This window comes from Leuresthes tenuis, unplaced genomic scaffold (genome assembly GCF_036924035.1).
Source record: "Leuresthes tenuis unplaced genomic scaffold, fLeuTen1.0.hap1 SCAF_10, whole genome shotgun sequence".
NCBI classification, from domain to species: domain Eukaryota; kingdom Metazoa; phylum Chordata; class Actinopteri; order Atheriniformes; family Atherinopsidae; genus Leuresthes; species Leuresthes tenuis.
In genome coordinates, this window is record NW_027325364.1 from 21,589,385 (window position 1) to 21,604,321 (window position 14,937).

The window sequence follows — 14,937 nt, forward strand, 5'->3', positions numbered from 1 at the left end:
ACTGAATAAGCAATGAAGGAGTGAAGCATGTTTCCACTGAGCATGGAAGCCCAATCGTGTGTCCACAACAATGCTGTAAATTGATTTCCTAATGAGCCTCACATCTTTATAATCCTTGATTTGCATCACTTCATATCAATAATCACTTAGACAGGTTTTCAAATTAACATTTTCGAACACTTACATCAAATAACTCCATTCAATTAACATTTCAGATTAATTCTGATGAGAAATCGCATCACAGCTCCTTGAACTAACAGCATGGAAATCCCCTTAAAAAGAGAATTTAGAAAAAAGATGAAACCTTCTCATCATTTGTGTTTCTGTAAGCAAATACACATTTTCACTTGTATAAATGTCTTTGAATTAAGCACCTTGAGATTAATTGACAATATAATAATTATTTTGTAGCATCCATTTGTTGGCCTTTGACATGCAGATAGTACCTGAGAGGAGATGAGGTAGAGGAACTCCCCGAGCGGTGGCAGCAGCAACTGCTTCAGCTTATTATTCCTGAGATTATCCCTCAGCAGGTCTGTTAGTGTTGACATAGCCTGGAATGAGTGAGAGATTCAGTTTAGATAAATACAACCATTTCACTGAGACAAAAGCAACTGATAAAAAAAAAAAAAATGGAGATTTAATGCCATAAAAAACTGACATTTACAAGTTCAAACAAGTTCTTTATTATTGGTATACTCCATGTTTTAGCATTTCAACGTGTAGTCACATCATAGAACAGCCCTTAAAATAAACTGGATTTGTAATAAATGACTGTGATTAATATTATGACCCATAGACCTAAGTGGATAATAACATGATCCATAAGCCTGTACTGCAGACACATGAACTTTAAATTTGTTTAGAGGGCCTTCATCTCTGCTGTTTACTTATCAGTCATTTCAGCCGAGATCAGGTGACAAAGAGCCAGAAAAGAACCAGCTACTGCCCCACAGGAAACATGGTCAACATGCTCATACGTTTAGGACCATTGCCCAGTGGAATTGTCCTAAACAGGGACAACATCATGGAGGAATTAAAGTATTATAACCAACCCACCAATTTAAGTGAAATATATCGCTGTGGACATTTTTGTATGTGATTAAATGATAAAGAATGAAGAATGGATGATAAAAGGATGAAGGGTAGGTAGATTTTTAAAAAGTGACCCATAGCAACAACAATCAAACCACACAAATGCAGCATGAGAGATTAAAGATACAGATATACAAGTGTACGTAGTTGCATTTGTGCATATATTATTGTATGTGCACTAACAACATACCAATATGTGCATTCGAAATATTCCCTATATACTTACATACAACTATGTGATCAAACACATGCAAACACAAAGCTAAGCCTTGCTAGCTGGCTGTTTCCCACCTCTGTGATTAAATGCCAACACTCCCTGCACTTTTTCCATATTCCTCAATTTTCTCTATATAAATATTTTGTAAACGATGTTTCAAATATCTTTCATACATACATACTTTTCTCATACTTACTGGCATTCTCTTTCCCCTCCTCTCTAGATTTGGGTAGGAAGTCCATTCCTATCCCTCTCATTCCCCTCGAGTTGAAACAACTATTAGTGTACATGAAGTTGAGATTTGGGGATGTGTTGGAAACAGGTCATGCAGCTGCCCTCAAGCAAAGGGTGCTGAAAGGCATTGCTGTGCAACAACACAGAGGGAAAAGCAAGCGAACGCAAGACAATTTCCCCAGAGAATGTCTTATCATTATCTCATCACCAACATCTTGAATTAAACTATCCCTACAGGTAAACGTATACCAGTGAAAGAAATGGTCGTTGATAAAAAAAACAACAGAACTTTAGTGGCTGAGGATAAATGACAACACATCGCACAAATGTCTTACAAATAGAAATATCACCCAGCAATGAGAAGTAACTGTAACTACATGTGGTGGATTATTGGAGCTGCAAGGAAACCGTTTTTGTTTCCTTGCAGTGAAAGAAGAAACTTGTGTATAAAGCACCACTAAAGTCAGAGGTAACCTTATCTTCAAGTGCCCAGCTTTCCACCTAAATGTGCTTAACTTACTCATTTTACATGCTATTTTCTTCCCTGAGATAACCCAAGACTGATGCTTGCTAATGTAAGTATGTTTTGAGCGATTCTATGGCAGATGAAAGATAATGCAAGTTAAAAGCAGAACATGCATGGTTCTTAAAAAGTAAATATAAGTATCTAAATGCATTCACAAATGATTAAACACCTCTTTTAAAGGAGGTTACACTTAAATCAGTCCAGGCTGTATAAGAATATTTTAACAAGATATTGCAAGGAAATCCTAATGTGATATTTTCTGTTTGACCAGATCATCTCATTCTACAATGTGCAGAAGGTACTGTGCTTTTAAATTAGTGCTAAAGTAGTCACACAACACAGGTGCATTTAATCTCTCATCTCTTCTTTGCAAGGTGTATTCACAAACACTTCACTGCTGTCTTCCTGAAGCCAGTACCCTCTGAATAAGTGCTCCTAAAGATTGCTGTGAGCTTTTAGGTTGCATCACATCTCTATATTCCTTTGTAACATTTTGCCCAGTAGAGCCTTCAGTGCTTCTGCCCTTAGGAAGTACACCCTCTTTCAGTTTTAAGGTTTTACCAGTCAGGGCACGATAAGGAAAAAAAATATCCACAGATGAACAATAACACAGTGATGATTTAACAAAAACTAAGCAAAAATGCAGAAGCAGTGTGAAAAACTAAGTATGCCACATGACTCAAGTTATTGCTGCTGAAGGAAGTCCAACAAGTTATTAATTGTTTAGATAGAATGCAGGTTATCAGGTTGAGGTCTGGACTTTGACTGCGCCGCTCAAACACCTTGATTCTTTTCTTTTTCAGACATTCTCTCATAGGTTTGTTGGTGTTCTTGGGATCATTGTCCTGTTTATGGCTGACTCAATGGCTTCAAGGTGCCCAGGTCTTGTGGCTGCAAAAACAAATCATCAGTCCTCCACCACCATGCTTGACAGTTGGTATCAGGTGCTTGTGGCGATATGCCTTGTTTAGATTTCTTCAAACGTGCTGCTGTGCATTATGAGCAAAGATCTCTACTTTGCTGTCATTGTTTTTGAGGTCTTGTGCTTAGTTCAGATGCAACATTGCAAACTTAAACCACGCTGTCAGAGAAGAGGCTTTGCCCCAGCAACCCTTCCAAACAAGCCATGCTTGTTTAGCCATTTTCTAAGTGTACTGTCATAAACATTTAACATCTAACGGAGACCTGTAGAGTCTAAGATGGAACTCTTGGGATTTACTTTCCAACATTTTCTGAGCTTTGACCTTGGGATGAAGCTGATGGAGAATCTCGCCCTTGGAAGATAAACAATTGTCTTACATGTTTTCCACTGGACTCCAAATCAATATTTTCCCTTCAAAGCATTATGTTAACAAGTACCTGAAGGCTCCAGACCAGCAAAATGACAAAACGTTGGCTTTGACTTGGGATTTAATTCCCATGGAAGCACCAAGGATGATCTTATTTTTTCCACATAGCTTTTGCATTGTGCTTTAGTTTTTGTTAAATAAGAAAGGACAGTGTAATGTCATCTGTTGTTTTTCATCTGAGGCTGCGTTTACCCAGTTTTAGGACCTTTCTTTTTCACGTGACTTTAAATGATGGTAAGTGAGGAAGAAATCATAGGTATTTGGTTTCGAATGTAGTTTTTCTAGATTACACGAAAAGACAAAAGTTTGTGTTAGTAAAATTAAACCAGACATTTTTTATATCCATATACCTCTACTGAAGGGATGGAGGGACAAAAACAGTCAGAGAGAAAATAGAAAAGGACCACGACTAAAAGAAAGAAGATAATGGGAAAAGAAGATTCCCTGGTTGTGTATATATGCCTGTTTGGATGTGTATGTTGGTGGGTAACTGAAGCTTATAGCAGTTACCATGGTAACTGAACCCAGCCCTAACACCAATCAGCAGGATTGCAGTAGGAGAACCCCTGCTGTGACAATATACACACAGAAAAATGCAAGTGTGTGTTGCTTTATTGGTCATCTATTAGAATCACAGCACTATAAAGGTACACACAAAAACAGGGTGTTTGCAGAGCATGTGTGTGTGCACAAACACACACACACAAATAAGAAAATAACAACACAGACACAGAGGAAACTACATACACAGGACCACTGCTGGGAGCTCACACAAACAAAGTTTTTTTAAAAAGCCCATTCACTCTCACACACACACACTCACACACACACAGAACCCCTGCTGAGTCCATAGATGGTCACACATGTTCATAGTCACAAACCGCACACAAATATACACAAGCGCAGTTGTGCAGCGTTGTCCTTTTCTTAATGTACCATCATTTGGTAGCTGAGGGGAGGTAGAGAGAAGCAGAAAAACTGTTCCGCCATTTCTCTTTAACAAGTGCTCTGAAACAACACAGCTATGCCTAAGTCAGCCATTTTGTAAATGACTGAAGACTCAGAAGCAGTAATGTACAAAGAGAGGAAAAAAGGAAACAAACCAAAACAGATGTAGGATAGCATTTACCGATGTCAGAATGGATTCCAGTCAGGACAAACTAAATCATTTTTTTTTTCTTTAATCAAGTGAAGACACAAAAAAAAAGTAGAAATAAAGTAGTTTATCCTCAGATAAAGAATGAAATAATGGAGAGATCAAAGCCTAACACTAATATAAAACCGCTTTTACATTGAATTAGTTAAGCAAGGCTTTGTTTGAACATGAGTGTATATTTAGGGGAGTTGAGTTAAGTTACTGAATTGCTTGTGTGTGTCCATCAAGGAGACCTAGAGTATAGACGAGTGTAGTATTCTAATACTATGCTGCGCTTTCTTGATTATGGGTATTACAATGAGTTAGTTATATAAACGCAAGTGCTAGTTTATTAGGATTAAACTAATGCTGCCTTTAAGACAAGTGCATTGATAAATCTCTTCACGATGGCTCTAATGTTCAGTTTTTGTTCTAAAGAGTTTCTCGTTCAGCTGCATGATAATTCTGCAGTGCGCACAGCTGTGTGCAACAGGTGAACTTCATCATTTCATTACAATGTAATGTTATTGTGGGGTTTTGGCATTCATGTTCATTGTTAATGACTAAGCACATCCCACCATGAAAACAACACTCCTCAACTTTAGCAGCCTGTCTCAGCGATATAATGCTCCTCACCCAATGCAGCTCAAAAGACTCGAGGGATCCCCAGCAAAAATCCCAGCACCGGACTACCACAGGCCTCCTTCAGAGGTCGAGCGTCCATGCTCCAACATGTCAGTGTTGTTTGGGCGGCATTAGGGGTCTTACAAAATGTTAGACAGGGTGTTTTAATCTTATGACCTTTTGATGTTAATTATATGTACAGCTGTTCAGCTGGCGCTAGTATTACCATGACAACGACCGTAATGTTCAGATAATCCATACAATTCATTAACTAAATTAATACAGAACTTACAAAAGTAATAAAAACCTGTACAAAGTAATCACAAAGGTTACAGTTAAGACATTTCTATTGGACTTTCATAATTTTTAAGTGTACATTGAAGTTTTGTGTGTGAAAAAAAAAAAAAAAATTCTATCTTGCAATGTTACAAAATCTGGCAAGCTATGAAATAAAATAAATATGTTGTAGTGGTGCAACTGTGTAAGCAAAGCCTAATAAACAAATGTGTGTAGCTCAACATAAGAATGAACCGAGCAAAAGCCAACAAGCTCTTTCTCTGTGTGATTGGGTGTGCGAGTGTGTTTCTGACAGAGAGAAGTTTGGTTTTCATCATTCACTCAGAGGATGTTGTCTCATGGGTTTTTAATGCCACCAGCTGGTACAAACTGGTACTAAGAGTAGGAATGGACTGAACCACATCTATCCACACCTAAAATCAGGGCAGAATTTCTCCTTCAAGCTGGGCTAAAAGTTTTCAGTACTGCTTATATGCTCCTAAACTGAAAAAAGGAGGGATAATGGAAAAAAAAACAAACGAACAAAAAACAGGCCCATCTTTATATTTTAGGAGTGTCCTTCTTGGTATTTTTACTTCTATGTTGAGCATGTGCTGGTTTCTTTTGGTGATTACTGCCACACCATGGTCTAAACTGGTACTGCATGTATGATGTCCATGACATGTTTTTTGCTTAATTGTTTGGCTGTTCAACTATTCAATATAATTTGGAGTAAAACAGAATACCTTTTTTTTTTAAGAATGATTTATTTTAAGCCGATTCTGAAATATCAATGTTATCCCTTTACTACTTTTTCAAGCCTGTTTTTACCTTTGTGTGAGGATGCGAGAGCTTGCTTTAATTACGTTGCAGATTCATGCATCTTACACAGACTGTGAGGACTTACCACTGTTGGCAACAAAAGTCAGGTTTCCATTTAGGTACAATCAATAAGTTGTAATATGACAACTTTGTTGGGGAACGATAAGACAAAGTAAGGTTTGTGTAAAGCTAAGATAACACTACTTTTTCTTAAATTGTAAAAAGCTGTTTAGGAATTTATTGAAAAAAAAATGCCCACAACTCAAAACATGACTGCGCGCGTGTGTGTGTGTGTGTGTGTGTGTGTGTGTGTTTTTTTTCCCCAAACCTCAGAAACAGGACTGTCCTCTTCAAGGTGACTGCAGTGTAGAGCCAGGAGACCCATCACCCTGAGAATCTTGCTCCGCCTGTAAAACATTCTCTTCTTATTATTGAATGAAAACAGGCAATTCTAATAATCCTATTTTTCAATTACTAAAAAAGAAAAAGAAAATCATTCCTACAACTTTTCAAAAGTCATGCAATCACGGTCTCTTCATGTAGGAATAACATGCGTGATGTACTTACACGTCCCAGTTTGGGGCTTGTCGTAACTGCTGAGTCAATACTAGCAGCTGAATGAGGGAGAAGATTTGACAGGAAGAGGGAAAAAAAGATTGACAAACAGGATTAAGAAACTAATTTATAAGAAAATGATGATAAATGTCAAAGGGGACATGTTTAAAGTCACTCAGTTTCTGTGCTTGACAGCATATATATATGCGTGTGTGTGTGTGTGTGCGTGTGTGTGCGTGTGTGTGTGAAATCACAACCATATCAAAAATTCAGAAAAAAAACAGAACCTTGGTATGTATTTGTAGGTCCCCGGTATCAAAAAAAATCTGTCATTCAGAGATCTGTTCAAATCTGCAGGGAAAACTTATGTCACTTTACAAGGTTATCAGTTTCCTTTCTCGTTATCTCTGCTGAGCTTCAACTTCAGATGTTGCATTTACTGTAGATCAGAAGTGGGAAGTTAAAACTTTTTTGCTTTTAGCATCAAAGCACTTCATTAGTTGTATAGCTAATCGAAATGAAGATACAAATGAGATTAGAATGTTCGATCTGTAATTTGTTAAATGTTTTATATCCACAAAAAAGAGGCTTATAGCTTGGATTCTTTAGCTTTCTTTTTTGTCAGAAGTAAAAAATTCTAATTTCCCTTTTCTCAGTGAATCCACCATCAATACAGCACTGATAACAGCCATCATAAAAACAAACATCTGTGTAATATTGTCCACATAAGCAGATGTCCTTCATGTTAGTCACTAAAAACAAAACACAGAGGAATGGAGCAGAAGTGAAATCCAGAGTTTATAGAGCCGATGTGTGAGGAGGAGTTAAAACGCAAGCTCTTAGTGGGGTTATCATTACATTCTGAGGTGTGTGATTTAACAACTCGGGGCAATTCAACACGTAAATTGCAACAAGATTATCCCTTAAAATAGGAATCAATAGCCTGCTAGTTGTTCTTGGTGCAACTGCAGATTAAATGTAAGTATTTAAGTCTTTTTTAGTCTGTACTCGCAAGCTATTCAACATGTGTTCTTTCACACAGTAAAAACATGCTCCGGGGGTTATTAAGAACTGCAGAACTCAAAAGCAGACCCTGAAGAAGAGAGGGGCAGAATGGAGTAGAGTTGCTCCCTCTATGCCCCTAAAATGACTAAACAGAGGTGTAAATAAATGGCTGTTGTGTCTTGCTCTCATATTTTGACAAAGCATGCCGCAGATATTTCATCAGGACCTTGGGAAATTGTGTCAGCTTGAGAATAAAGACTTTGATGTCTTTTTTAAAACACATTAGATTTTCTGAAATTTTGAAAGTCATAAAAAAAAAAACAGGTCCTTCTAAAACACAAAATAATTGCATATGAGACTTTAACTTGAACTGTGCTAATGACTGTCTTTACATTTTATCTATTTATTCTTTTTGTTGGGGGGGAACAGGACAGTACAGTACAGAAAGAGTGGGGGGGGGGGTGACGAGACTTCATAGAGAACCAGTTCTTTCTGTTTTCACGACCAAACATAAATCCCGTGCTACAGCAGCACGGTTATGTACAGGGTTATGGAGACCACCTCCACCAAATAAACCTGCAACTGCAAAAATTAAAAACTTATTTGATCAATACCATACATTAGGGTTGATAAACATACCAATAGTTTAGATTTTACAACAAACTCAGTTTCAATGCAGCTTAAAATCATAAAACATCGAGATACAAAATATTCAGCCAAATTTGAAAAAAAAAAAACCTTCCAAAAAGGGATCCAAAGTAAACATGTTTTCTTACCAGTGATGAGTTAATCAGCCTGTTAGCAACATTTGTATGTCCAACTACACAGCAGAGGTAGCACAGTAAGTTGAGTTTAGATCGAATGGCTGTTGATGGAGGAGGAGCACTGGAGGAGGGGGGGCAATTGGACATGCTCTGTTGTTCAAGGGACGTACAGAGTTGTGACAGGAAGACAGTCCACTCCTCATCACTCAGAGCCTGCAGCTTCTCAACTAGAAGAGAAAAAGGACAAACCTAGCTTCAATATAACCTGGAGCTGATGACCACACACAAATACTGGGATCTCCTTTACTAAACCAATATATACCTGAATATGCTGGTACACAAAGGGTTTTGGGCTCAAATCGCACAGAAGTCGTCTTAACAATCTGTTAAAACAATGAGACAGCACCACAAAGTCAACTTTACACTGAGTTGTCTCAGTTTGCTCGTACCCATGTTCTCCCTTTACATGTTTATTGAAACTTTAAAACTCTGTTAGCAGGTGTCACAGATTCAGTGTTAAGTCATAGATCCTCACACGCATTTATTGTGTGATGAGGTTAAAATGCAACATAAAGACGATAATTAATGTGTCCATTATTACTGTACGCCCGTACCTTTGGGTTATCAATGATAGGGGTGACAGTCAGATCAGAGTCAGTGTGGAGAAGACGCTTCACACAGTTTGTGATATCGGTACCAGTGCTAGCCTAGGAAGACAGAAAATGAAAGAGAGATGATCAGAGGGGTCCACATGTGCAGAAGAGAACATATAAAGATATATAGAGTAAAAGTAACCTCAAGCGCAGGGTTCTGGTTTGAAGAGTTGGAGGTATTACAACTTCTTCTTGAGTTGGTACAGGAGCTAAAATAACAGGAAGAAAATGTAAGAGACTGGTGCTTCATAATGTGGCTTGGGAGAGCACTTTCTGGCATATATATGCAAGTTCCATTGGTGTCACTCTGTGTAAAACACATTTCAGTTATTGATCATACACACAGCCTTTGTGGAAGCTTTTCCAAGATAAAGATGTACTGTACTGAAGTACTGTATAACTTTATGACGCTTATACACAACATTCCCATTAGTTCCCTCCAAAAAATACGATTAAGTTCATCAACTTGCCACAAGAGAGAAGTCTCATTCACCCAGAAAGCAGAAAAACTGATTACCTAAGCAGGAAAATAGCCTCGGTGTTGTCCTCATCCACGCCACTTTTTGGCCTGAGCTCTAAAGCATTATCAGAAGAAGTAAACACATAAGATTTTCAAGCTTGAATCATGACATATACATTTGAAAAGCATGCTGCAGATGGAGCAGGTACATTAGAGATTTCCGATATGCACAAAGAAACTATAAAAATATAAGTTAGAAAATGTATTTCTTTGTATATCAGCTGAGTAAAAAAACATTGCTAGGGAACTGGTGACAGGGGCTCATTTTCCTAAATAAAGCTCATCTGTCCAGTCACACAGAGAGAACATAAAAAACTATTTACTAACCTTGTTTATATTTCAGGATTACATAGCTTGTTGTGCCAAAGTTTAAAACTACAAAGCCTAACGTAAAACCACATAAACCTTCAGACAACCATCAGGGAATCCATTACCTGTGGTAAATGATTTTTTGGGCTGCTGTAACCCACTGTGCTCAGGGTCATCTCCAGACTTTACCATCCCCTCTCCTCCTCTGTCCTTTCCCATCTTCATATGCAGACCCTGGCTGTTCTTTGATGTCTCAGAAGACAGTTGTTTGACAGATTGTTGGTAATCAGTCTCTGCGTCACATGGTCTGTAAGTTGCTGCACTCGTTGTATTTGAAGAGATTAGTTTCTTTGACACCCTACAGCCTGGCTGAGTGATGTCTAAATGACTACCGAGTAGATTGTCTGTCGGTCCTGAAGGGACGAGGCTGCACGTCCTTGTGTGTCTGTGGAAGTATCAAAAAAATAAAACAAACCGCCTGCAATAAAACTGCTGTTACAAAGAGTCTGTGCAAAACTAAAGGACCACAATGTTAAGAAAAATAACACATTAACACACCTCAAGTTAACTGAGCAAACTCCCTCACAGACATCGTTTTCTTCCTCTCCTTCAACAACTACAGCATCACCTTGCTCCTTTATTAGTTGTGTCCAGAAAGGATGATCCAACAACTCAGGCCACTTCATCCTAAAGAAGAAAAATTACACAACTAAATATTTATCTTTATACTTTGTCTGCTAAATTTTTTTTTAAAGTATGGTCAGATGAAAACATTAAATAACAGCCGAGATGGGCTCCAACCCCTCTAACCCTGAACTGGATTAACTGGGTATAAAAATGGATAGTCTGTGATTATTGCTGCTGACCGTGTGCATCTCTTAACACTGTCAGCTGAGCAAAAGAGATTGAAATTGACACAGCAATGTTGTATTGTAGTCACGTCAACCCTGATCAATTTTATAATGGTAAAAATGACAGTATTAGAACAGTGTGTACTGGATAGGGCTGTACAATCAAAGTATTCATCATTTTTACAGTATCAACATACCGTACTCAATCAATATTGCAAAGATGATCTCTACATCATGAACTAAACAATATCCTTTAAGAGAAAATTCAGTTTTTGTGCATGTTCTACAACTCAGTAGCATGCTTTAGTGCAGAGGTGAATGCAGTCCTTATAAACACACCTGAGATTAGCACAATATACTGAAGTATGTTTTAATATATCACATCATTGCAATATTCAGCAATAATACTGCATGTTTTCCTTATATCGTGTAGCCCTATTGTCGGGCTGTTGTGTCTTTAAAACTGACCTCTTGTCTGTTTTTTTGTTCAGCAAGCCTTTAAGGAGACTCTGGAAGTCCTGACTGGGGGGACCTGCAGAAAAAACTGTAGCAAATGACACAAAAGATGATCTATTAAATGGAAAAGAAAAACAACAGAAAAGGTAAAACTGTCCTCGATATAAGGAAGTGTGTATTACCGCTCTGTCTTGGAGGTGGTGCTTCCTGATACAAAATCATCTCTGTCAGTTTAGTGTAGCTATCAGAGTAAAATGGAGGTTTACCTGGGAAACCAAAACAGCATAGTATAGTATTAGCAAATTATTACTAATCTAATCTTTTCTGTAATTCAGTTTTCAGCACAATTCAACTATTTAACTTTATCATTTAACAGTAAAGATTTGTATTCAGTCCAGCATTTATTAGGAGTATCAACATTATAATCCCCTCACACAACAGATATTCAAAAGAGCAAAAGAGGAAAATAAACATTATGAAATTAATCAATTTTCAGGCATTCTTAATGATTTCCTATGTATGCATGTGTTACTGTGTTTGAGTGTGTGTTCAAATGGTTACCAGTGTACATATAGTAGAGGATACAACCAAGAGCCCAGAGATCAGAGCTTATGCTGGTTTCTGATCCCTGCAAAACCTCTGGAGCACTGTAAGTTGGAGAACCTGGAAATAAACGTACACACAGTAATTACACAGTAAAAGACAAACACTGCACAAGAAGTCAATCATCTAGCTCGTATCAGACAAAACACAGATAGAAAACTGACTTCTTTAGATCACGTAGTTCTCGCACAGTATATAAGCTCCACAGTGCGTGAATTGCTTTCATATTTTAGGGCCTGGTGTGATTAATAGTGTCAAAACATCAGCTATTCTGCATCCCTCTTTTCCCTGACCTGCCGTTTTGCCATTACCAAAAAAAGAAACTAATTTCTTGTTGCACACACAGGCAGTCTCACCTGGCTCATTAGGCTTCCTCTGCATGCTTTGACATCCTGGCTAACACATATAATGGTTAGGTGATCCCCAGCAGCCAATTATATTAGGCCAGCATGATACATAAACTGCATGCCAATTAAACTGGAGCCACAAGAAAATAAAAGGTATCGTGTTGAAGGTCCACTGTAGGCAATCCACTGTTCAGTATCTCTATTAATAAACAAACATATGTAAACAAACACTATGATTGAAAATGGTCATCAGACCTTGTAATCTCTTCTTCATGCTGTCCTTGCTTTCTGCTTCCCCTGCCACCTCAGATGTAGAGAGCAATGTAAACATGTCCTCCAGTGTCTCTCCCTCAGCCTTCGACAGACAGAAGTTGCCAAACTTCAGAATGCCACTACCATCTAGAAGGATCTAAAAACAAATAATAATGATAACAATAATATCGATAATGCTGTTTTGATCTTCAGTCTCTGAATCAGATGAATGCACATTCTAACCTTAGCAGGGGTCAGGTCAGACAGAACGATTCCAAATTCATGAATGTGTTTCAGTCCTTTGACCAAGTCCCATCCGAACCTCCTCACGACCTCTTCTGACAGACTTCCATCATGAGCAATTACAGATTCCAAGGAACCACCTGTCAGAGGGACAGGAAAGATTGATATTTAAGAACAAGAAAAAGATGTATAAGATGAAAGCAAGCATGAGAGATTTCTAATTTTCAATTTACAATATAGATTACAAGTGTTTGCTGTTTTTAAAATCCTTTCAAATTGAAGTTACTACACCATAAAGTGTGTATTCCATGCCATAGTGGTTGTTGGTGGAAAATCAGCAGAAATTAATAAGTTGACTGCTTATCACAAATGAGAAAAATAATTACTGACCAGTACAGAGCTCCACAACCAACCAGAGGTGGTTACTTGTCTCATACCATTCGTAGAAGCGTACTATATTTGGATGATCCAGATCATGGCTTAGTCGTACCTAATAGAGGAGAGAGAAAAAATTATATATCGCAGTAGGTATTATTTATAACTAGGCTCAGTAGAACAAAATTCATCCTAACAAAATGTGCATGTAGCATCACTACAATACTGATATAAAAGAAGCAAGAAAAATAAATTAAAATCACTGATTTATTATGGTTTACAGTTCAAATAGCATCCTACATGATTAGTAATCTCCGGTCTCTTTGTTTTGTCAGTGCAAATGATGGCCACATAGTTGAGATTGCCTTTCCTTCTTCCTTTGTATACAATAGAGCTGCAGCCTGCCCCGAGCTCCTCATACAGGATGAAGTTCTCCATCTTCTGTGGGAGACAAAAAAAAAAAAAGAAAGGTAGGAATGATAAAAGCTGTGTGTATCAACTCTAATAAAAGACAAGGCAATAATTTAAACGTTCCATTTACTCCCATTGTCAACACTATTCTAAAATTAACGACATCATATTTGAGATGTATATACATGGTTTGACATTAGCTGACGCCAGAATTTAAAGAGAAAAAAAAACCAGGCACACAATTACAACGAAAACTACAGTTTGACAGCTAGGTATAAAATGGCCACCTGTGTAATACAACAGCTGATAATATGCTTAATTAGCAACAGAACACCTGTTCACAGCAGCGGTTTCATTAGTGCGGGAAAACATTTACAACAGGGTTCTAGCTAGCAAGAAATTATGCCAAAGTGTGTATTGAATTAGTACTCTTAAAGTAGACACTTAACGTTTGGGGTGGCCAGTAGCATACCGTGTTAAGCGTTACCTTTAGTCTCTAACTTTACTGTTAGACACTAACGGTTATGGTTGCTTGACTTTTATTAGTGCGCTTACCACTGACGTTGGGGTCTAGTCGGGAGCCCAGGCGATTTGTTTTCCTACAAGACAGCAGTTAATTGCAACACTTAAAAACGAACATAAATACATAAACAATTACTGTAGCTATCTGCGGTCTAAACTATGCTGGGCTTTGCTATCCTCACACCTATCATTTTCAAGCACGTTAAAACTTACTTCTTCAACGACCCGCTGTTTGTAACCGGAAGCGTAATGGGTCACGTAGTTCCAGCTGGAAAAGGGAAGTCTGGAATTCGAGACTTGAAATTAAGGGCTTTTCTGCTCACCTTAGTCATTAATCGTGAATACACATATCTTCTTTGAAAAAACAACTTTGTTTTCACATATGACTCAAATAAAACACTGTTTTTCTTCATTAGATTTTAATCATTTTCACAAACACACCTGCAAATGGCACATTCCTTCGTTGCTCGGATACTAGACTGAACACAACAGACAGCGCGTGGAGAAGTGTAACTATGAAATCAAAATCGCTATGTATTCAAGAAAACTGTGTTACACTTATGTGTTTGTTTACCGTTACACGACAGTAAACAAACAAAACAGACTTTTGAAAATAATTCAAGTGGAATAACACTTATTTCCAAATGCAGTAGATAAAATGTGGCTTGAGTTACTTTACTAGTTGTTGTTTTGGTCATTTTTATCCCAGTCAGAGTCAATGGTTTTACTGCTTTTCACGTAGTTTTAGTTTACACATACGCACCTTTTTCTCTTTCCCTTTCTCTCTCTATCA

The 14,937-nt window shown here is 37.8% G+C and overlaps 1 protein-coding gene across 1 annotated transcript in view; it reads right to left on the minus strand.

Annotated features, from left to right (window-relative positions):
* The window catches only part of ulk4 (unc-51 like kinase 4), a 78,653-nt gene extending 64,234 nt beyond the window's left edge, over positions 1–14,419 (minus strand). The window contains exons 1-18 of the mRNA XM_072394718.1: positions 14,358–14,419; positions 13,512–13,652; positions 13,227–13,326; positions 12,837–12,976; positions 12,597–12,750; positions 11,953–12,054; positions 11,574–11,657; positions 11,404–11,479; positions 10,643–10,771; positions 10,210–10,529; positions 9,773–9,830; positions 9,398–9,464; positions 9,217–9,309; positions 8,925–8,985; positions 8,615–8,829; positions 6,846–6,892; positions 6,607–6,685; positions 447–554 (exon numbers count right to left, since the gene is read on the minus strand). Of these exons, the coding sequence (XP_072250819.1) occupies positions 447–554; positions 6,607–6,685; positions 6,846–6,892; positions 8,615–8,829; positions 8,925–8,985; positions 9,217–9,309; positions 9,398–9,464; positions 9,773–9,830; positions 10,210–10,529; positions 10,643–10,771; positions 11,404–11,479; positions 11,574–11,657; positions 11,953–12,054; positions 12,597–12,750; positions 12,837–12,976; positions 13,227–13,326; positions 13,512–13,649 (1,971 nt within the window). The 5' untranslated portion in view covers positions 13,650–13,652; positions 14,358–14,419. The remainder of the gene's footprint in view (positions 1–446; positions 555–6,606; positions 6,686–6,845; positions 6,893–8,614; positions 8,830–8,924; positions 8,986–9,216; positions 9,310–9,397; positions 9,465–9,772; positions 9,831–10,209; positions 10,530–10,642; positions 10,772–11,403; positions 11,480–11,573; positions 11,658–11,952; positions 12,055–12,596; positions 12,751–12,836; positions 12,977–13,226; positions 13,327–13,511; positions 13,653–14,357) is intronic.
* Positions 14,420–14,937: the final 518 nt, after the last annotated feature.